General features: G+C 39.1%; 1 protein-coding gene across 1 annotated transcript in view; it reads left to right on the top strand.

Moving 5' to 3' along the window:
* The first annotated feature begins 1,635 nt into the window (after positions 1 to 1,635).
* Positions 1,636 to 24,485, top strand: part of MBOAT2 (membrane bound O-acyltransferase domain containing 2) — a 98,552-nt gene continuing 75,702 nt past the window's right edge. Inside the window, exons 1-3 of the mRNA XM_027747579.2 lie at positions 1,636 to 1,785; positions 16,856 to 17,001; positions 20,366 to 20,443. Coding sequence (XP_027603380.1) covers positions 1,714 to 1,785; positions 16,856 to 17,001; positions 20,366 to 20,443 — 296 coding nt within the window. The 5' untranslated portion in view covers positions 1,636 to 1,713. The remainder of the gene's footprint in view (positions 1,786 to 16,855; positions 17,002 to 20,365; positions 20,444 to 24,485) is intronic.

Genomic DNA, 24,485 nt, shown 5'->3' on the forward strand with positions numbered 1-24,485 from the left:
TTACATGGTTATGTAAAACACTACACCTAGCCACTACTCGAGACACATTTAGACTGTTAACATGATATTGGTCAAGGCATTTCATCTTTCACACACTTTCAAGTCTGTCACACTTTTTGTGTTGAGGGAAAATTGCTGATTGCAGTGTGGTTTAGAGGTGTAACACACAATAATTATAAAAAATGTTTGATAAAATGCATGGAATAACCTGCAGTTTTATCTCAAGAGACACAGGGTTCTTGAGCAGTTCTATGGATAAGAGCAGAATATTCCTTCAGAACCTCCTTCACCACATCTTTTAGAACAACTAATATTTCAGTTCTTTCATATGAAAGGAAAAGTCTAGAGAAAGCTCTAATCTAAAAGAGGCAGGCAGGGCACTAAACCAGAATGATTTAATAAGTAGCCTACTGCACCAGCTCATCTGACAGAGTTCGTTGCACTTCCCTAACATGGTGCCTTCACTCAAGCCCTCACTCTGTTTCACATTGTATAGTGTTGACTGGACAGGTGGAAGAGTTGTTCTGTGTACCAATTCAGCACTTTTGGCAATACTGCGTCACTTCTTGCTTTCTTTAAGGAAACGGCACTGCTAGACTGAATCCACAGAAAAAGTACTCATGCTTATGTCATGTCACGTTTCTGTACTTAAGAAACAGGCCACTAATAAACTAAAAACTGTGGCTTACAGCCATAGGCAGAATTCCTTAAGTCAATGGGTGGCTGAAGGAATAGGGATATTTTTACCCTTTTTTTTTGCAACTACTTCAGGGTTCCAGGCCACCCTCGCGTCCTGCGTGTATCCACCACTCACCCACCTCTGTGTACGCAGCTGCTGAGTGCCCGTGTGCTCGTCCTAGCGAAGTGGCCATGTTTTGGAGCTGGATGGGCGGCTGGGCTCTTTGTTATCTCAACATTTATCAGCATCCACACGGTTTTGTGTTACCTTCTGTGACAGACGCATCCACAGCTGCCACCTGTACCTCTGGGCACTGACCGCGCCGGCACCGCCTGTCCCGCTGTCTCTGTCCGGCTGTCCCTGCCTCCTCACCCCGCTCAGGAAGGTGCCGCTTCCCGTCAGGTCCTGCATCCATCACCACCCGCGCCCTCAGCGCTCGTCCCGCACACCTGGGCACAGAACAGTGCTCAGAATCACAGAATCAACTAGGTTGGAAAAGACCCCTGAGATCATCAAGTCCAACCTATGACCGAACACCACCACGTCAGCTAAACCATGGCACCGAGTGCCTCGTCCAGTCTTTTCTTAAACACCTCCAGGGATGGTGACTCCACCACCTCCCTGTGCAACCCCTTCCAACGTGTAATCCTTCTTTCTGCGTAGAAATTCCTCCTAATGTCCAAGCTAACACCCCTCAGGTGCAGTTTCGGGCCGGGCGCGGCCGTCGGGAGCCCTGCGCGGTACCTGCGCGGTGCGCGCAGCCCCGCCCGCCCTCAGCGCAGAGCGGCCGCCGGGCGGGGCCGCCTGGTCCCGCCCATCCCGGCGGGGGGCGGGGATTGGGCGAGCCCGCCTGTCAGTCGGCGACGGGGCCGCGCGCGGGTTGGCCGGCGGCGCTGTCAGTCAGCGGCGGGGCCGCGCCCGCCCCTTGTTGTCACGGCGCCGTGCGGGGCTGGGGCCGCTCGCGCCGCCGTTGTTGCCGCCGCCGCCGCCGCCGCCGCGGGAGCCCGGGCGGGGAGCGGCTGCCCGGCCTCGCCATGGCCACCAGCACCACGGGCTCCACGCTGCTGCAGCCCCTCAGCAACGCCGTGCGTCTACCCGTCGACCAGGTGAGGATGGGGAGGCGCCCGCCCCGCCGCCGCCGCTCCCGGGGGCTCGCCGGGGAGGGACCGCCCCGCGCCCCCGCTCCACGCCGTCCATCCCCGCGGCCCCTTCATCCGTCCGTCTGTCCGTCCGTCCGTGGGGTCGGGGCAGGGCGGGCAGCGCCCGCAGCGGGAGGCGGCCGCGGTTCCCCTCCGCGGGCGGGGGGCGCCGGGGCGCGGCCGCTCTCCGCAGGCAGGTGCGCCCGCCCCGCCCGGTCCAGCATCCCGCCCGCATCCCACCGCATCCCGCCCGCGTCCCGCCCGGCCCTGCCGCGCCCCAACTTGTTGGCATCGCGCGTCGGCCAGATGTGCCTCCGCAGCTGGGAGCGGGGCCGGTATCGGCTCCAGCGATGCGAAGATTGGGTAATAATTGCCCATGCAAAGCAGCGCGCTGCGCCTGGATGCGCCTGCCAGGGGGTTTTACACGCGGCGTTAAAAATGTGCGCCGCACACAATGCTACTGGGCGTCCGTATGTACTTTGGAGGCAGAGCGTTTCTGTGGTATCTATTGTCCCAGTGATATAAAAATTCCTGAAGGCTGTTATTCCTGTTGTCTTCACAAAGCATCAGAAGATTACAAGATAAGATTGGGAAACTGAGGTTTGCGGAGTTTAATCACTGAAGTTGGACCAGAATGCTTGTTTATGGGGGAAGTGGTCTAGACCTCCTAAATCTACATAATATTTATGTGTTTAGGAATACATAAGAAAAGTAACCCGAAGTAACTCCTCCTATACATTTTGCAGCACCAAGAAATTCCATGTTAGGAATTTCATTTTTTTTTTAAAGCCCCCATTAATGTGTGTGTGAGTGAAACACATCAAGGAAAACAGTCTGTGCTTCTGTAGAGAGTGACTTTGATGGTTTGCTTTTATGAAATATACCTAATAAGTGAGAAAAGTAACTGGAAATAAAATACAAAAGAAGGAGCATGTCTAGTGAAAGCATTTAGGAAGTGACTGAGCTACACAGTTATTCTTTTTTTTTTTTTCCTGCCCTACTCCCCTAGCTGTTTATTTGAATGGAACCCGAGTTAAGGATGCACATGAAAAAGTACCTTCTAGAAAACTGATGAAAGCGGGCAAGTTGAAATTGAGCTTGCAGTGATGGAACGGATACTGTGCACCCCTGGCAATGATACCTGTGTCTGGGATCGATGGCACCACGTGGCTGGGTGCCTCATACTTGCAAGCTGTAAGCTGCTCTTGTGTTTATTTCCATAAAGTATGCAGCTTCTACAGGGTGCTGCAAGCTAAATAAGAGTTAACCATCTTTTTATGGCATGATGCTGGTGGTGTATAATTATCTACTCGTAATAGCAGTTATAAATTTAATTGTTTTATGACATAGTGTGACTTTTACCAAAATTGTTTTAAATATTGTGGATATGGCATTTTGATGACAATGAAGTTACTTTTTATCAAAGCCTGGAAAACTTCCCTGTATTGAATGTTTTGCAACAGATGCTCCTGTAAAGCCAAGGTTTTATGAAGTACACTTTGAGCTCTGTTGAAGCTTTTGGGAGTAATCACAATGGAGGATGACTAAACGTGTAGTTTAGAAGATGGTTATAAGCAGTTAGAAGTCAGACATACATTGTTTTTGGACATCAGTGGACTATACATAATACAGGTCCAGCTGCATATGAAGAGCACAGATTGTGACTGGAGTATGAATTGAAGAGTTATAAAATTATGCTACACTGAGGAGAATACATCTATAATGGATAAAGAAAAAAGAAAAGTTAGTTTATTGTAACCTCTAAGCTCAAGAGTCTATCTTGATAGTAAGTTTGTAGTACAGAAAGAATGTGAAATGTGTTCAGTGTAATCAAATCAAAGATAGTGAAGGAGAGAATGAGGGCAGAGAAGAAAGTACTGATACTCTTTAGTGTGTTTGCCTGAAGATTGTGTGTGACATTTGGTGATACTATACACGTAGTCAGTATGAAAATGTAGCAGTGCTTTGAAAAAATAACAGAAGAATAAAAGTTTTCTGGTTAGTAGGTTATTTCTACTACTTATCCAAATCTGTACTATGACTACAGTCATACCAATACAGCAGCTGCTTGAAAGGGTGTTTCTCCACTTCTGTATTTCAGTTTGGACCACAAGCAGGTACTAATCTTTGTATCAAAAATGTTGCTTAAATTGTGATTTAAGTCATTGCTATTTAACTATCCTGCTAAGGCATGTAACTCCTGGAAGACAAATCCAGGTAGCATGTGTTGACATTATTCCACTCTCTGGATGTTCAAACAAATGAAGAGAAGAACCTTGCCTATTTGGCAGTGAATGGAAGGAGAAATGTAAGTTAAAGGTGAAGCTGCTGTCTCTAAGATTAATCAATCAGATCCACATCTCTGTGTGGATCAAGTGTGAGAAATTGGTTGCTTTTTGACTTAGTGCTTGGCAGAACTAGAGGTAGAGATCTGTTTGAGAATGGTGTTGGTTATGTGCACATTGGAGATCAGTGCAAAAGATGAAGGATGAGCTCCACTAGAGCTATTTGACACAGCAGTCTCCTCTATGTGCTCATCTGTGTTGCAAAAGAGAAGCTTTGTTGCTTTAACAGTTTGCTGTTCCTAGACCTTTCTTCTTGGTATTGGAGTACTAGGTAGCTAAGGGAGTGGAAAGCTTGTTTTCCCCTTGTGTGTATCCCCCAACAAGGTATTATGCAGTAATTTGTTGCTGTATTAACCCTTCCATTGGCTCTTGTTTTGTCTTGCACCAAGTTAACTGAAATGGCTATCTGGAAAAGCTAATGTGTTTTTTTAATAGTCTTTTTGTGCCAATTCTTCTGTTATTTTTAGTCATTTGATGCAAGGGAAGATGCTTGGTGTGAGCAAGAACCTACAGCAACCTTACATACCTTTTATTTTGCAGTAGGAAAAAAATCACTGCTTGGGAGTGAAAAGCGTCATAAAACCTGTATCTTTTCATGTCTTGGAGAACCTAAGTTGCCTACTCAGCAAAGAAAGCATTCTGTCGACAACTATCACCTTGGGTCCCTAAAGTTAATGAATGAGTGAATAAATATTAATGTACAGCAATATTCCTTCTGTCTTCTTAGGAGAGAGAGGGAATAAAAGTAGTTAGGTCCTTTCCACCCCTGACAGCTTTCCAAGAAGTATTGGAAGATTCATTGTAAAAACTTGGCTGGTAGAGTATCACATGTTGTGTAATGGATCAAGGTTGCAACTTAAATTATTTCACTGTGGTTATGTCTCTCACCTAGCCTTATGTTTTTCCTATCTGTTCTCATGTCATATCTGTGTTTCTCCTGCTTTTTTCTTTCTCTAAGGTGAAACTTGACAAATAGGGTGTTGGACCTTGGTCCATTTCTAGTTCTGTCACTATCTTGCTGAATTTCTGTTGCCAAATTACTTTTCCTGATGACTTGTCAGCTTACTTGTCATTAAATTGGAAAGATTTAAATTTACTGTGACAATGATTCTAGGAGAGAGAAGCTTTCATCTTGGCTTTTAGGTCTCTCTAGGGTAAGGTGAGTTCAGAGAAAAATCTTTGCTTTCACTGCTTCCACCAGAGGGAGCAAAATTTTTTACCGAAAATGGGCAGAAATTGCAGAGGTTATTACTACCCTTCATTTGCTGTAGAAACAGATAACTTGTAGTAGAGGAATAGCTGAGCAGGGGAGATACGAGACTGACTATGACAATATGTAAGCATCAACTTTTTACATGGGTTGTCTAAGAGATTGAACTTGAGATCCTGAAATGTGGTCTGAACTAAGATAATTTCAGTGCTTCTCTTCTAGATAAGAAAAGAAAGAAGGTGGCTCCAACTGCTAACAGTATAGCTGTATGAAGATATGTGGACCCACTAAAATGTCATGCTTATGATTATGCACTTCACTTAAAATCCAGCATGTAAAGACAAGCAGTGTTTTTTCAATAAAACTGAAAGAAAAAAATTTTTGTTAGTTCCACATTTGTCTTGGTTTTTGTTTTTGTTTTTTTTTCCCCCCAGTCTAATTTTAGCTTTTATTTGGTTAAATTTGCTCATTTGTGTAGAATAAATATGATTTTCTACATGAGTGCCATCAATCTTCAAAGAATCTAAACTGACCTTTTTTTAATAAGAATAGGCATAAAAATCCAGGTCCTCCTAAATGTGAACTGTATAAACCATATGAACTTCCTTAATTTAGTGATCTCAGGCCATTTTGCTACACCTTTGTATAATTTTCTGCATATGCTTCCTTGTGCAGAGGGTTACCCAAGTTGCTTTCAACATGCCCTTAGCACACTCTGCTCTGCATAATAGCACTGACTTATGTTGAGCCCTTGTGTTTCACCTTGATGCCCTCAAGGAGAGTGGGCAGGAATTTTTTTCCTTGTATATATCTATGAAATGTTTATTTCTTACATGCAAGATGTATCTGCAATTTTTTTCTCCTTTATTTTGATGCTTTGGAGGTGAGCACAGCTGTAGTTTGGGGATAAGGCCAGGTTTGGAGCTGGTTTAGGGAATCGTTGCCGAGAAGCAGTATGTGCCTGATTTGCCTGCAGGGCACATCTAGATATGTCTCCTAATTAGATCTCTGTTACTTCACAAAATTTTGGGCATTAGTGATGCCTTAGCTGCCCTTGTTTTCTGCCAAGGCTACATAATGTAGCCTCCTCAGGGCTGAAATGTTTTAGCCTGATAAAAACCTTTTTGTCTAAACATAGAGTGGATATCAAAATGTTTGTCCTATATAGCTGTCCAGAATTTAGATGGCCTAACATTTGTCTGAAGCAATATCAAATTACAAAAAAAGAGTAAAGTGAAGAGTGTCCCGAGTTTTATTTTCTTCCATCATTGATTCTTAGACCCTTGTGTACAGTTGTGGAATACAGAGCAGCTTGTTACTGATTTTTTTTTTGGATGTGACCCAGGAAACTTGAAATAATAGATGTGAGTAAAAGTAGCATTCATGGGTGTGTAAAATCCAAACACTGAAGGCAAGGGAGTGGTAGGGTGAGTTGTGCCCCTACTTTATGCCATACTTTCCTTATCTGCTCCTAGCAGCAGTCAGGAGAACAACAGGAGGGTAGCAAAGGGTGGATAGCAAGGCATGATCTCCCATGAGGGCAGACTGTAGTGGGTGAAAAGAAGCTGGAAATAAAGTCCTGTTCTTCATTCTGTAAGTACTGGATGTTTTGAATTGTTTGGATTTGCTAGCCAAGTTTTTACTGGTTTCTTAAGTTCCCTTTGAACTATTGGAAGGGAGAGAATATGTCACCAGAAGGGTCGTAGTCTCCTGGCAGTGATACCTTTCCCAGGTCTTAGTATTAGTGTTTAGGTATTGACTTAACTCTCTACCTGTTATCAAGTTATCGAGGTAACTCTGCAGTGAAAAATTGTAGAGAAGGAGGAAATTGTTGGGATAAGAGGAAAAATTGGCAAGATAAAGTGACCATGTTGAAGGAAGAAGTAGAAACTGTAATGAATAGTGTTGGAAAGGAAAGAAAACAGGCACTGGTTATAGTGTTAGAAAAGATGAGCTATTTATTAAGTGATAGAAAGATTAAGTGTGAGAAAGAAATGTCTCTATTTAATACAGGCTCATGAATATAGTTGTGAGGATGTAAACTAAAGAACCACTTTGATTTTTTTTTTTTTTTTTTTTTTTTTTTTTTTTTAGGGATGCAGCAGTGAATTTTCATTCTGATATACTCTCATACTTCCATACCAGGTGTGTTTTCTCCAGGTTTTTGCAAAGCAGCAGAAAACCTCCCATGTAATTACAGCCTAAAGTTTCTACAGTAAACATTTAAACTAAACACTCTTTTTACCTGAACAACTTTTAATGACCTGCCTTTTTTTTTTTTTTTCTGTCAAATTGTTTTTCCCATCCTTAGGCAATTCATTGAGGTGGTGTAAGTGTGAACATTTACTCACGTGTGATCATGACAGTACAAGCCATTTCTGAATTCAAAATGGAGTTCAGAAGTTGTTGTGAAAATACTGCAGTTCTGGGATGTTGAAAAGAAATACTGAAGAGCTCAAAGAACAGGCTAATAAAGAAAAACCAGTAAGGCATAAAGGAAGATGACGAGTAACTTACTGAGTACATGGTTACCACTGTGTTGCTTTCTGTTTCTTCTGAAGGGTTACTGCTGTAAATCTGTTGTACCACAGCTATGTAGATCTTTTCTCACTGTGGCCTTTTTCTTGGGTACTGTGCTGGCTGAAAGCAAGAGTTTTGGAAACTGATAAAGCTGAAAAAGATGAGTCATCTTTATCACTTAGTAGCCCTGACATTTGTTGACTTTTAACTCCTGTTTACCTGTTCCTGTGTTAACCTAATGAAACACTGTGATACATCCTTTGCAGCCTTGATTACAGCATATTTTCTTCACATTTATTATTTTGACTAACATGCACTTTTCCTGAGTGACAGTTGCCCAAGTTGGGTGTTATGTTTTTTTTTTGTCTTCCAAGCTTTTGAACAGTGGAGACTAGACTGTAGAGTTTTATTTTTCTCCTGAAAGGTGAGGAAAACTACATGTATCTGGATGAAAATCTGTTTGCTTGATGCATGCATCTTTACAGTATTTAGTTTACAAAGAATATTGATATAACTCTTCCATGTGGGTATTTAATTTTCCTTCTTTCCTTTGGGAAGTACTTGAAATTCAACATTAGTTGAATCAACATTATTAGCCTCTTAGCACTCATTCAAGTGAGCAGATCTGTTTGAGAATTTCAATATGTCTGCAAATTTAGATAAATGCTAGTTATGCTTGCTTGTTTTAAGTGATGTTTTTGGCAGCTAAGTCATCTTTTGCAAAGGAAAACTTCCACAGCTCTGCTTTTTATTCTAGAATAATATATCCAAAGGTGAAGAAGCTATTTTGGTTTGGCTGTAATGGTGCGATTTCCTGTAGTTGGGATTTTGGTGTTTCCTTTTATTTCCAGTTAAAGTGACCTAAGCTGAAGAAGGTGGTGCTCTTATTCTGAAACATGGTTTGTGAGCACACTGGCTGTATAACTACAGTGGTATATTCTATACTGTAATGCCACCTGTATAGATCATTCTTAATCTTTCTGACCTGCCTTTTGGCTGAGTAGTGCTCTTGATTCTACTGCTTCTTGTAAATCTTACACACATAGACATATATAAACCCAATAATTTGGTAGATTAAGCATGTCATTGAAAAAGTGATCTGAAGGTCCAAACTATAATGAATGGTGTTTTATTCTTCATGATGGAAAGGCCAGAAAGAATTTGAGGTCACCATGAATCTGCAGGAATTTTAGAAGCCCAGTGATGGCTAGAAGACTTGTAGATGGTCTAGCCTTAGAATATGTTGAAAAATGATTATCTGTAATGGAATTGAATGTAAGAAGTAAGAATTATGCTTCTATATAAAAATGTTTTATCTAAATGTTACTAAAATATTATTAAAATTGAATTAATTTGAAAAGTTGTAACAGCTCAAAGTAGTGCTCATTACCTGTACGGATTGCTGAATACTACAAATGTTTACAGGGCTGCTGTTGTGGTGCTTGGAGATGCTTGGCTGATTTCATGCAGATGATTCCTGAACTGGGAAGAGCTGGAGGATAATAGACATGGAGGAGAAGAGTCTGAGTTGAACAGTAGTGCATTCAAGTGAGAGCATAGTGGAACCCTCTTCTTCCCCCCACAACCTGCCACAGGGAGAGCACTGAGAAGCTGACCATTTTAAAGATAGGGGATATTTGTTTTACTTGCTAATTAAAAGGACTACTACCATTACTGGATTTCTGCAGGCTATAGGGACAAGGGAGTGTTACTTTCCATGTCTGTTGCTTGTTTTCAGATGGATTTCAGTTTCTCACTATCAGCAGAATATAATTGTCCTGAGGTAGTTCTTAATGGAGAAAGTGTCAGCTTCTGATTGCATTCAGTGAAGGTACCTCCATAGATGTTATTTTGCTTTATTTTAAAATGGCTGGGAAAGTGAGCAGCTTGTAAAGTTTTTACAAAATTTCAGATATTGTAGTGGCTCTGTGAACATTAAAATAAGAATATCATTTGAATATCCTGTATACTGCTGATATAAGCGACAGAGTAGAGACTTTGAGTTCATCTCACTACGTGCATGTGCACCATGAGTATGTGATTAAAAAGCCCTGGTTGTAATAGCACAGTAGCTGAGTTGGTCTTTGGAACTGTGTTTTGCCAACATAATGCCAGGCTTGGTGTCTTGAAGTTTGTAAACCCTTTTTCCCTGGTAGCCTGAGATCTGCAATCCTTAACTGGCCAAACCAGTTTTTGTTTAAGAGAAGCCAGTGTTTTGAAGAGAGAAGAAAACAAAACACACAAGCAAAAAACCCCAAGCATTCCTAGTTCAATTTGACATTTGAACCAAACTTGCTTCCCAGATTTTAGCTATTCCTGTGAATAAATAGCTTTTATGTGTGACAACTCAGTAACGCCAAAACCATAAGAGCCTGTCAGAGAGAACACCCTTCAGCTGACATCTTCCTATCCTTAATGAATTAGTTTTGGTTGTTTTCACTATAAAATGTGTACATTGATGTTTCATTGTACATCTCTGGTCATACAGTTTTTCCTAGAGTAATTCTGAGTAATGATTTAGTAAACCCTCTTTGAAAAAGCTTATTGGATTTGATGCTCATTTATTGCACAAACCAGATTACTATTGCCTGCATCACGTTCTTCATGGTGTGCTTCACTCTCTGCAGCATACTTAAGAATTGCAAACTAGAAATTGGGAGTTACTACTGAAAGTAGAAATCCTATTATTAACCTGTGTCAAGACTGCATTTGATGTTTTGGACTGAAACCAGCCTGTAAAGAAAACATTTAGAATCTGATGAGTAAGTCCTTTCCACTGCCAGTAAATTAATGTGAAGATGAAGTATATTTATACAATATTAAAAAGCATTTACCAGTAATGTTAAACTAACACAAATGTTAAAGTATGCACTTCTAGGAAGTGGCTGCTATTAGAAGGCTGTGCTTGGAAGTTTAATCTGAAAAACAGTGTCCCTTTTCTGGATACTGTATAAACACTTAGTATTACCGTCTTTGCTACAAAGAATATACAGCCTTAACACAAGTGTCTCCCATCCTGATACAACTCCAAAGTAACCATTGCTGCTTCCCCTCCATTTCTTCATGTTTCACCCATGAAGTTGAGACTTCGGGGCAGGAGTGTTAATTAGTTACATTTTCATCATGTAAGACACTCACTATTAATTGAAACATTCTATGAATTACTCTTAAGTACCCATGCCAGTGTCTCTAAACTCCTGTTCCTGATATTTCTTCCCTGAAGAAAATTAGCAAACAGTTTGATTTTTATCCTTGTCATGGAATTGCTTTTTTCAGCTTTACTGTGGAAAATGCTATCTCCCTTTCCCCCTCCCTCCCGTTAATACCAGTGCAGCAATTTATGGGAAGTAGTTTGAAAATTGACACTGGCTTCAAATAATAGTTATTCTCACTCTGAGTGGTTTGGCATTAGGCAATTATTGGATAATTGTACAAGTTGTTCCTTTTATACTGGATGAAGGTTAGAAATTGGACAGAAGAATATCCATCAATAGTGCTATCTTATTGCTGTGGAGAAGCATCATCATCATCATGGCTTGGCTTCGCAAACAAAGATTTGGGAAGGGCTCTACCCGCATTTGCTACAAGCACACTGGTGGCTAAAAAGGCCAATACGAGATAGACATGTCTGGTTGCAAAAGGCACAGCAGAAAGACTCCTTAGGTGGAATATTCTGCAAGACATGATTCTTTCTGTGTTGTCTTTTCTCCTCCAGAGTGATCCTGTGTGCGTTCTCAAGAGCATCAGCAGTGTTATAGGTGGTGTGTCTCCAGGCCTCCCAATTGGAGGCCAGAGTAGACCAGTTATGTTGATCAATATGGCCAAGGCTGAGATGTTGTTTCAGGGAGTCCTTGTATCTCCTCTTTGGGGCTCCTCTCTTGCGGCAACTGGAGGCAAGTTCCCCATAAAGCAAGATCTTGGGGAGGCAGTGGTCCTTCATCCTTCAGATGTGCCCTGCCCAGTGCAGCTGAGTTCTCAGCAACATGGCCTCAATATTTGTGACAGCTGCTTGTTCTAGAACAGATGTATTGGTCACATAATCTGACCAGTGGATGTTTAGGATTGTACGGAGGCAGCGTTGATGGAAGCGTTCTAGGAGTCACAGGTGGTGGCGGTAGCTGACCCATGATTCAGATCCATATAAGAGAGTAGACAGCACTATGGCTCTGTAAACACTGGTCTTTGTACTTTTCTTTAAGTGTTTATTTCGCCAAACTCTTTTATGAAGCTTTCTGAAGGCACTCTATGCCTTTGCTAACCTGTTGTCTATCTCTCCGTCAATCTTACCATCCGAGGAGATGAGGCTGCCTAGGTAATTAAACTGCTGGACTGATTTGAGTGGAGAAGCATTAGCTCTCTCGTATTATAACCAGCTTTCTGTGAACACTTGTAGATGTTTTTCATTCCTGTTTTTGTTCCTGTTTTCATTCATATTTTGGTGGAAAAGGTAAAGGGTTTTGACTTAACTTGGAGCAAGAACAAGAAAATAATGACATTTGAGGAACAAGGCAAAACTGATGCTTCATTAGTTATGATAAGGTTTGGCAATTTTTACAAGTATATGTCAACAAGTAGGATGTTTGGGGGGGGTTGTGTTTAAAATGGTATTACTAAAGTAGTCCTGTAGATTTAGAAAAAATATCAAAGCCTCAGCTTTATAATCAGTGCTTCTTAAAGTGTATGTACAGTATGTCTTGATCTCTGAACTCTTGAAAGAGCTCTTTTCACAGTGTTTTTGTAGTTCATGTTCTATTTTTTTCTTAAAATGCCTTTTTTTTTTTTTAATAACTATAGTTCTTGAAAAGTAGAGCTAAAGGTAGAAGAGGAGCGCTGCTCAGTGCACCTTGCTCACTAGTCCTGTCACATAAAGCAGGAAACATTCGTGATAACTTTATTTCTGTGGTAGAATGGAGGGCCAAAAGTTACTCTAGACAGGGAGACAAGTAATGCTGACATCTTGCAGCTCAGAAAAGCGGAATTCCATGGAGGAAATGTACCGTGGTGTGGCAAAGTGAGGGGAGGTCAGTTGGGGGGGAACTTCTAAATCTCTGTCTGCAGAATTGTCATCTCCACGGGTTCTTGACTCTTGCATATGAAGCATCTTGCATCTTAAACCTGTTATTTTAGGCTCTGCACATGATCAGGTAGGCTTCAGTGCTTCTGCTTATATTTGGGTAATCTTTTTTCAAAGCGGAATTCATCAGCAGTAAGAACTAAACTGCCTTCTTATTTTTTTTCAAGAACAACTTTAAAAAATCCCCACAAAACAACAGACAAAAATCCACAGAAAAACACAAACAAAACAACCAAACAAAACCTCCATATCAGTTTTAATTCATCCAGAGTGTGTTATTGAGGCCACAGGCATTCATTGCAGTTTAATGTTTGAATACTTATTTTTCTTCTGATAGGAGAAAATTTGTTAAAAATGAGAAAATAGAGAAGCACAAAGATAACTTCCAAAGAGTTTGTGTGGGTCATTGACAGAAGAAAGAGTAAAATGCAACATTCCTGAATCATCTTTGGTACTTCACCCTCTAAACCACTGTTACTTGTGAGGTACTTTATAGTCCATATTGTTCTTTGGGTGCCTCTTGGTACCTTGCTACAGCCAAGAAGCAAACATTTGACATCATGTTGCTGCTTTTCAGTGGATTGGAGGCTGTATGGGCCTGTATGATTAACTTGTGCCATCCAGTTAGGAATTATCTGTATCAGTAAAATTCCCTCTCTGGCTACTTTTCTGAATGAGGCAAATGCCTTCTGTGCTGTGAAGTAGCAGGATTCTGGAGGGCTTGACTGCAGCAGTTAGCTTTTGATATTAAAATATAGCTGATATGAAGAGGAAGCTTACTCTAAAATCTGAATTAGTGGGTAAAATTTGCCTATATTAAAATTAGTTTTGCAGAAGAAATAAGCTTTTCTTCTATATTTCTTTTTATTGTGGACTTAAATTTCTTTGTTGGTTTATTAAAGATGCTGCCTGTGTTTTAAAGTTGGAGATTTCTAGCTGTTCAAATCAAATGTTATGTTAAAACTTCCTCTTGATGGTGAAAATCCTTGAGGCAGTAGGTGACTTTTTTTTTTTTGCTTTGTTTATGTTAAGAATTGATCCCTTAAACACTTTTTTCCTAAGCAATAACTTTGTTTTTACAAAAGCATGTCATAACTTACATTTAATTTTTTTAAATACTAAAGTAAATGTGTTTAAAAGTTTTCTTTTAAACTTTCTATTGACTTTTGCAGTGATCACGCAAATGGAAAATTTCTTGTGTAGATACTTAATGCAGTTAATGATATAATGGATTTGTGTTTTATGTAGCTGCTCCAAATGCTGAAACTGGGAATTTTTGTTCATGTTTTACTGTTACATCTGGCATGAACAGTGCCTGTTGACTGCCCTGGCTGTACAACTGGTTTTGAACAAAAATAGTGGATTTAATTTTGAAATTGCTTGGCTACACACAGCAGGTTTTGTAATAGCTTAGTATGTCTAACACGCACTTACATTATTCATTGCTGAATAACTAGTGCTGATAACTTACATTATAATTGCATGGTTTTTATTCTTACATGCACATAACTTTCCATTACACATTGCTCTCTCTATGTGACTTTGAGGTGCTACTTTTGTAGGCTGAGCTGTTGATGTCTTGAACCTGAAGAGGTAAAAAATTCTGGTTTTGTTCTCTTGTATATATGCTAAATTATAACTGCTCAGGGTGAAACTTATCATTCCATGGATTTACATCAGACTTTTTTTTCCCCACGGAAATCTTACCTTTAAGGAATTGACATCCCTGGAAGTTTGCTTGTGGGGCTGGTCTACAAGTTCAAACGCTTCTACCCTTTGTCATGGTAACAGTAGGAGCCAGGTGATGACTTCTCTTCTCCCTTGGGTCTTGCCAGCTTGCTTTTAGTGGTAATCTGAAGAAGGGCATCATGTGATACCAGCTGGTAAATTATCTGTAATGCAACCAAAGCACTGATGTCTGGAAATTCAGAAAAACCAGCAATGCAAAGTTGTCCACTTAAGGGCAGGTACTCAGGCCCATTTCTTCCCTCTGTCCCTTCACCTCAGCTTCACTGCATATCTGTGAATATTCAGTTTTCTTTTCTGTCTCCTTTTCCCTTTTAGGATGTCTAGGGTGAGAGTTCTCTGGCTCAGAAATGTGCTTTGTGGTATACATAGAGTAATTTCTGTAATAAATATTCATGGAAATGTTGGTACTGAAATAATAATTAATTTTTTAAATTTTTCTTTCTTGCCCTCTTTTCTAAAACATTATCAGTTTGTTTCCCTTTCAGTGGTTCATTTAACTTGACTGTTTTGTATGAAACTTTTCCACTAAGTCCATAGAATCATCTTGAGTTATAAACATCACTCTGTTTCATTTGCATCATTGCTTATAAAGGAGAGAAAACAGGTCAAGTTATGCCCTGAAAGAATATCTCCTCATTTATTTAGGATTTTTCAAATACTGTTAAAAGCATAATAGAAATGTAGGAGTAAGAGAATGGATGGCAAACTGTACATGACAGTTTAGTTTAGGGAACTGCTCCTATTAAGACGAGCAGCCCTGCTTTTGAGTCTCTCTCCCTGCTAGCACTTAATGCTTTTGTAGCTTGTTATTACAGAAGGTTTTGGATTGGCTCAGAAAAAGGAAAATTATCCTTGGATTTGGAAATGGGGAATCTGCAATTATTACAAAGATGAGAGTTCTGTAGTCATTGATGTTACTTAATTTCTACTTTAAATATAACCCTGTTGGTATACTCTCACCTTTACCTGTTACAGCCTGAAACGTGGTTGAAAAATGATAAAGAAATGGACTAGCTGAATTATAGTACTACAAGTGTGCTACAATTGCTGCAAACACCAATATTAGGCCTGCTGTCATGACCATAAAACCAGTATTGTCATTTTACTCTGTGGTGTTAAGATGAAATGTATATTTCAGTTAAGTCACATCAAAGAGCCTAAAACACTGTTGTGTGGAGGACCAGTCAAGCATGCAGTGTGTGCAAGTTTCTTGTATTGAAGTGCTTATGACCTGAAGCAGTGGTCCCTCAGCTGTTGCTTGTGATGACTTGGGATGCTTGGGAAAATTGTTAGGCAGTTTTCTATGCAAGAAAAAAAATCTAAGAGTGAGAAATGTTATTTTCTAAATAAAGGGATTTATCCAGGTTTTTGCAGCTTAAGCCACTTTTGGTAATGGTTGCTGTATTTGAGGAATTTATTTCTTTATCATGCCTTTACTGTTAATTTTTTTTCAGGCCACACTCAGAATGATTCTTCTTACTTAGTGGCTTAGTTTTTTTTCAATCCCACTTTTGCTTTCAGTGCCCTAATACCTTTAAATATTTAATATACAAGAAATATTCTATCTTCTAGAATAAATGGCCTGAAGGGAAAAGGAATTTCTGAAACTATCCTACTTGAATCCACAAGAAGAAAATCCAGTGTGCAACCAAGGTGTTTATCTGATTACATACCACTGAAGTGCACTCCGCTGAACCCTGCTTCTGCACAGGCCACTGTAGTGATCTGACAGTGATTTCTGGAGCTGATATGTAATTCCAAGTCATGCTCACTTTGAAAAAACAAATAAAAACCCAGCCCAGATCTTCACATTACTGGAAGAGTAGAAATGATTTCATGGTTAATAGAGTGGTTTGGTATTTAGAAAATTTACAGGAAAATACAGAATTTTTTTCTTGATTTATGCACAGATTGCCTTACAATTTGATACATCTTTTCCTCTGAGCTGCTCAGGGAACACTTTTTTATTGTGCCTTAGCAGGTGAAGGGCTCATGGGAGGAGCTCATTTAGGCCGACATGCTGGGGGAAGAACCATGGCAGAGCAAAATGTTCTGCAGATTGCTAAAAACGTGTGGATATTTCTGTTAATTTTTAATACACATTTGTGTGAGAACTTGTTTCTTTTCTTTTTTATGCAGGTCAACTTTGTAGTGTGCCAACTGTTTGCCTTGCTTGCGGCTATTTGGTTTCGAACATACCTTCATTCAAGCAAAACCAGCCCATTTATAAGACATGTTGTTGCAACCCTCTTGGGCCTTTATCTTGCACTTTTTTGTTTTGGATGGTAAGTTGCACTTAAATTCAAAACTTGTAGAATTTTGTTTCTGTGTTTCAAAGAACCTTATTATATAATTCTGTGGTTTTTTAGCTGCTGCAAATGTACAGAAGTTAACTCAAATTTTCTGATGAGGTGCACAAATTTTGAAAGATCTTCATTTGCAAATTGGTGACTACCATACTGTCTGCCTGTGGCTTTGGGTGGATGAAGCAGGTAGCAGGTGCAGTTTGTTTAACTTGTGCTGCTTTTTCCTGTAAACTTGCTGGAGAAGTATTGTCTTGAGGCATAGCACTGGTGTGATGACTAAGATAATTTCCCATAAATACTCAGCACATGAGAACTTGCTGTGTCTTTTTCTGAATATTGAATATAATCAGACTTTTTGTAGGAAGAGTGGCCAGAACCATGGTACTGATGATACTCCTAGTAGTATAAAACACCTGGAAATGAGCTGGCCTCAATTCTGTGTGTTTTGTGCCTTTTTTTTTTCTTTAATGTTTTGGAAGAAAGATGTGGTTCTCTTTCAAACACAGGTTTTGTGTGTCTGCTGTTTGCATATCTTGATCTTTTCAGTATTATAAACCAGAATGTTAGTAGAGCTAGAAAAGGGTATCAATATAGTTTTGTGAATATTTTTTCCTTCAAAAATAGCTTACTAAGTGGCTTGCATTTTCCCAAGATAGTTTAAGATTAATTAAGTGCCAGTTTCCTTTTATTGCATTGTAAACAAAGTGCTTACTTGGCTTTAAGTGTATAGAAGACTCATTTATTATAGAGTGTTACTGAACTATGGGGAATTAATCAAGCTGTTGTGCAGGTGGGAAGATGCACATACTCTGCACATACAGTGTTGGCCTCTATATTGGCATGTTGCAGAGACCTCTTAACATTAGTTGATATGTATTACTTTTAATTTCAGGAAAAGAAATCAGTAACCTTTATTCTTTAGATTTACATGTGCAATTTACTTTTATATAAGATTTTACAACTGCCGTCCATTTCTTAAACATTTGGCCGCGGTATTGTGCTTTTAGAGAGAGATCTGATGTCAAAGACTTCCAGTATTAGCACCAAATGAGGAGGATGATATGGGAGATAGGTGCTATCATATGTGGTTTTTTTGAGAGGTGTATAAACTTTAGAAGCACTTTATGTAACCATTGGTTTAGAAGCAGAAATCATTAATCGTAACTTGTAATTAGAAAGTGTTATCAATATATACGTATGTGAAATTCGGGTATGGGAGATTTTGGAAAGAAACAACCTCCACTCCCAACAGACATAAATAAATTTTTGTGGAAGCCTCTCATTGGCAATATGCCCTGGAAAAGAAATAAGAGATACATTTTATACCATAGTAGAAATCCAGATTATTCTAGTTTGGTTTGGATCATACTTAAAGGTATTATTTTAGCAATGAATTTCTATTTTGCAATCATGAAGCTAAAAGCTTTTTAAAAACCTTGAAAAGAAAGAACATAATTCGAGATGTTAAAAGTATACATTCTTTAAAAAACTGGTATCTGTGTTGTGCTGTGTGCTTTTTCCTATTATTTAAGTACATATTGTATGAGCAGGTTTTTTGAGGGTTTTGTTTTGTTTGGTTCCCCTCACCAAGGAATCAAGTTTACAGACAGGTTACAAGCCTGTGCTATACCTTCAGTGACACTTTGATTGTGCCATAATGTGTGTTATAACACATATATAACAAAAAAGAAACTGTTACTAGAAACACTATATAAGAAAACAGTAACTGTAGATTCGCAGATAAGATCATGCAAACCTAAATGTAGGAAATAGTTTGGAATCTGCACCCTTTTAAGGATATTTATTAGTAACTATATTGTCATCTTCAGTTTCGAGTGTGTTAGTTTTCAGTTACCTTTGTAGTACTTGTGATGGGGGTGTAGGAGAGGAAGAGAAGGAATAATTCCCTTGGCATAATAGCAAATAGCATAAAGGAACCAGACTACCCTTTGTATATGTTTAAAATTTACTACTACATGTGGTATTTCAATATATCCCCTTTAATGTTTGAATCAAAGATCAATCATATTGCTATTGTTAACAACTCTGAAAGAGAAATGTTTTCAGCGGCTGCAATCCTGATATGATACTCCATGTCAATCCACACTTGTAGGCTTTGATATCTTATTCTCCTTTCTCTGTATAAGAAGCAAATTCTTAAACTTATATTTTTGTCATTTTACTAATACCTCTCTTTGCTACACAGTATTGCTAATATGTGGCTGATAAGAAAAGAAGGTGAATACTTTTTGAATTGGCAATTGCTATACTAAATGTGTAGTTGAATTTTGGGTAGTCCTTTCTTAGATGAGACTAGCTACTGGTGAAGCATGGGAGCATGTGCAGATTGGACCTTCCATAAAAAGTAAAGATTTTCAAGGTCAATTTGTGTCCAAGTGACTGGTTTTCCCTCAGTTCATCATGTGTACACTCTGTAGGATTTTAGTTGGATAGAACTGGGTTTCTTGTTGAAAGTCTTTGAAGTCATTTCATTGTGAGTAGAGGGGGAGTTAAATTAGGAAATAGCTAGTGATAAGCTGAAAGAAAACAGTATCACTGTAACAAAATAATGACAGCTTTTTATGGGGAAAAAATTCCAAAATTAGATGAATGCGTCACTTGAGCACATGTGAGTGTGCTACCGAGGCAGTTTTAGTACAAGAGTGAAAAAGACTCAACTCACCGAGAGTCAGTTCTTTTCCCCAACCACTGGCACTGCTTTGCTACCAGTGCTCTACAGCTTACTGAAGTATAACTCCTTGGAAAAACAAAACAAACCCCCAAAGCAATGGGGTTGTGATAGCTGTGGAAAAGAAATAAGAAGAGATTAGAGCACCTTCATGAAAAAATCTGTGGGTTGTTACCGTGTAGGGTTTTTGTGTTTTTGAGACTGTCATCACTGGTATGCCTTTATTAGTTATTGACAACCCAGGACAAAGAGACTGGCTGGACATTTCTGTTGACTGGGAAATCTTACCATATGCTGATATTGTGGCCACTAAGACATTGTTGGTCTTATCTGAGCCTATTGTTGTTAATGGGTAAAAAGATGCATATGGAAATTAAACCAGAAAACTTTCATGTTATTTACACAGGAAATAATGCCAAGTGGAAGTATTATGACACATATTCTCTGTATTTTAAGGATTATCAATGTTAACTATATGCTTGTTTATGAGCTGAAGCATTCTAGCTAAGTCTATAGTTTTTGTTCATTGCTGCTGTCTGTGCTATGCTAAAGGGAGATTAAACTTTGAACCTCTTTAATTTCACATTAAATAAATGCATGCAGTTTATTGCCTTTAAAGAAAACACTGTAAGGGTGCTTGTTTTTTTCCCCTAGGTATGCCTTACATTTTGTTATACAAAGTGGAATTTCCTACTATATCATGATCGTAATAGGAGTGGAAAATATGCACAAGTAAGTTTCCATTCTAAAATTTTTTTTTTTTTTTTTGCTTTTACAAGAATGCTACCGCTTAAGAGTTCCTTGGTAATGGTGCACATGTACCATACTTCTAGTTGTATCATAACATTACAGTATTTGAATTCTACTAACCATGGTTTTATTTCCAGGGGAGAAGATGGCTTATTTGGGAATTTTTGCCAGCTTTTTGGAATATCTAAAGCTTGTTACAGATGTTAATAACCCACTGAGACTTCTTTTGTGTTCTACACAGTCCAATTTTTTTGTCATTACTTAAACCTAAATGTTTTCAGGTGTCTCACAAACGAGTTAACTATACAAATGTAATTTGATAACAGCCAATGATAGTAGAAGGAAGATATCTGAAGAGAAGAGAATGTATGTGAGAAATTTTGGTACTAATTGTTTGTCTTTTTTTTTTTTCTTTTTTTCTTTTTTTTTTAATAACACACTGTGAATGCTGTCTTAAGGAAAGAATATGCTTGTAAAATACATAGGGCATTATTTTAAGTTTACTTGAACACATGGTTAGATTAGCAGAATCTGAATAACACTTTGTGCTGGTTTAAAGGTAAACCAGCAGGGGAAATGAACCCAACTCAAAAGAGAGATTATAAGTCAGAATAACAATTTAATAAAATAATACAATAAGTACGATTATACAGACAAACAATTGGTTTTAACCCACAAAACCCAAATGTATAACTCAGCACCCTGGGGCATGAACAGAGTGGTGTTCATTGGGCCCCCTGAGTCCAAATTAAAAGGAGAGGGGAAAACCTGTTGGTGAGGATGCTGTTGCAGTCTGGTTGAGAGTAGTGGTTGCAGTCTGGTCGAGGGTGGTGGTCTGCAGTCTGGTTGAGGGTGGTGGTCTGCAGTCTTCCTCTGGATCCCCCGAGTGGTTAAAAAAGTTCCAAGACTCCAAGATTATATATTCTCCAGTTCAGGCAGGAATGCCCAGTACTTCCTGCAGGGTGGGGAGTTCCACAATGGGTGTGAGGACAGGGGCCACCCTCCTATCTCCCAGGCCTCTTAACACCCAGTTTATAGCCTGAGGAGTCAGGCTGCTCTGGGCAGAGGGTGAAAATAGTCTATTGACAACAGTTTCTGGGAAATGGCATGGAAGGCTATAGAATACACAGTTTTGGGTTACGCCCATCCAGCGATGAACTGGTCCTAGCTGTTCTAACTAGGACACACTTGTTTCTCTTTTTAAATCATTCTTAAAAGAAGGGAAGACATTTATTTTATTACTGTATGCGTATGTTTTACTATTCCACTAGCCTAGAGATCAGAACTAAATTAGGTTCCCACTGTGTTAATTCCTGCATAAATGTTTAGTAAAATATCAAAGTCTTGCTTGAATAGATTCCTGAAGTATGTGAGGTAGTTAGGAAAGACTCTGGTAAAAGAAATAAAGAGGAAAATTGCTTTACACAGAAAGCACAAAGCCAGGGTAGCCTTAGTTCATGATCCTACCTATTAGAGCACTCTGCTGCTTTATACTGTGATTCTGAATATAATTATATTGTCTTCTGAAATATCCCATATTAGGTTCTTATCTTCAGGATTTTCAAAGCCGGACATATTTGAACTACTGCAGATGTGAGGGAACCTCACTTGGTTGGACAGCCGGTTTCTATACAAATTGTTTATTTGATTAGGGGTGTTTATAAAGCAACTTGTTCAGGTCAATTTCTCTTTAGACATTCAGCAATGTGAGCTATAACTTAGATAACTTAATATTTTAAAAGACATTATTAATATGATTAAATGCAGAATAGGGAGGTACCAGTCAGGAACACTTTGGTTTTTATCATAACAAGTTACATAGGTTTCTCATAAAAATAAATCCAGTAGTTTACATTCCTCATGGTGAGAGGCAGGTAGGCATGTGTGTATTTAACACTGCTGCGTTGGAGCAAGGGAACTCTAATTCCCAATGCTCCTAATTCACACCAGTTGATTTAACTGCATGGCCTGATCTGCTGAAATGTCTACTGTGTTATACACAACTGTTACTCTGCAGCTGAGAGGGGAAAACCTAGATTTGACTACCCGGCTTTTTTTGCTGTATCACCGTATGAATTAATGTGCCATTGTGTAAAACTAAAAAACTCTTCTTTCAGTGGAGGAAAAAAAATGTAACAAAGTCATTTGTTACTTCAGGTTGTGGACAGTGTTTGCACACTGTATGGGAAGCTCCAGGAGTCATTTCTAATAGGTGATACAGGCAAAACTACAAGGTTTGCTCCTTCCATTGCCAGAGTATCCCAGAAGGGATAATGCCTGTACCTTTTACTAAAGGAAAGCACTACATACTCTTAATTTTCTGTTATGAAAATGCCCCTTACAGCTTTCTGTTTGGCAATCTGAACAGAAACTAATGTGAATAACTCCTGTCCCCACCTAAGTGTTTGTCTTCAGGCTATGAATGTGTCTCATGGAGCCCAGAGGAGGAGGAAGGTTAAGTGCTGTATAGTAGAGTGCAGCTGCTGTCGCCTGGCCTCAGGAGAAGGACCCTGTCAATGTTTTAGTGGGAGATATGTGTATACATACAGCTAATTGTAGCACATGGATATACCTGCATAACCCAAGGTTTGGGGCTTACTTTCTGTACTGTAGAGGGGCCCATTGGCTGGCAGTCCTAGTTAGAGGTTACCTGTCTTGTTCAAGAGCAACTTAACCTTAGAGTCTATAGAACATCAAGTACCTATATGTGGTGTAAATATGAATTCAAGTGACTTTTGTACTGGAAGAGCACTTTTGTATTGTACAAAATATTATTGTCTTATTATCTAAATTCATTCACTGAACTAAGTTTCCTTCTTCTTTTCCCTGCCCTGCTTGCTGTCCTGCAGATTTCATGAGGGTATGAATGGGAAAGTCACTATTCCTCTCCTTTTTCCTGCTTTTCCTACCCTCTAATATAGCTCCTCAGTCTCTTCAGCCTCTCTAAAAATTGCTTAAACAAATAAGGGACGACTAAATTTTAGACTGCTATCAGTTCAGTTGCTGTGTGCTGGCTTTCCTTACCCTCCAAAGCAAGGAGATTTTTTTATAAACTTCCACATTCTCCAAAGCACTTTCATGTTTGATACTGTTACTCCTCTAAACCTTTGTTTCTTTCTTAATGTACTTCCACTGGATTCTAAAAATGTCTCTACTATGAAGTTCCTACCTTTGTGGTTTTCCTGAGGGAACCAGCTCTTGTGCAGGTCTTGCATCTAGGTTGGTCTTGACATACGTGGCGTGTTGAAGATGAAAGCCTTAATTGAACAACAGTATAGGGAGGGGAAAAATAAAAGGTAAAACCTGAGGTGTGTGATGTGAAGAACATATTAAAAAGGAAGGAAACTTTATATTTTAAATTTTAACAACTTTTAGAATTAAGTTAATTAGCAAAAAGTAAGTTATCTGAGACTTGGATGTAACTAAAATTGATCCATTATTTTTATACTTAAGTCTTATTTAAATCATAGTACTTTGAAAGGTGGAGTGATCACACTAGTTTGCCTGAATGGTTCAAAAGCTTTTGTCTTTTAATTTGGGACTAAGCTATCTTAATATTTGTTTGGTGCTCTCATGGCTCACTTAATTGTGAAACTGAAAAATATATTTTAAAAAAGTTCTCAATTCCAATGAATTTGCACTTGGTAACTGATGTAGTACTAATATTTATCTTTTTCTTAGAAATTCTTCTGTTCCTTCTATGATTATGAAATTGCTGTTTGTCTTAAAAGACAAAACCACAAATGCCACAAGGTTCTTTTTCCTTAAACCTTTGGCTACTGTTAGCTAAGACCTATGGGAGCAGTGCTTGCCCAGGTGATCTGATGACAAGGTTTTAAGTTTTCTACTTGCTATTCATGTCTGATACCTTTTGTGTTATGCTTAAAGTTGCAGGATGATACTTATTCCAGAAGTCTAGAGTTGAACTGCTAAGACTTAAGTGATTTTTTTTTTTCTAATGCCAGAAATAACCTCCTTTACTGTTTTGTGGTATATACAAGTTGTGAAAAGCAAATTAATGAAG

This window comes from Pipra filicauda, unplaced genomic scaffold, assembly GCF_003945595.2.
Source record: "Pipra filicauda isolate LSUMZ 115617 unplaced genomic scaffold, ASM394559v2 scaffold558_size305803_pilon, whole genome shotgun sequence".
In the NCBI taxonomy this organism is placed as follows: domain Eukaryota; kingdom Metazoa; phylum Chordata; class Aves; order Passeriformes; family Pipridae; genus Pipra; species Pipra filicauda.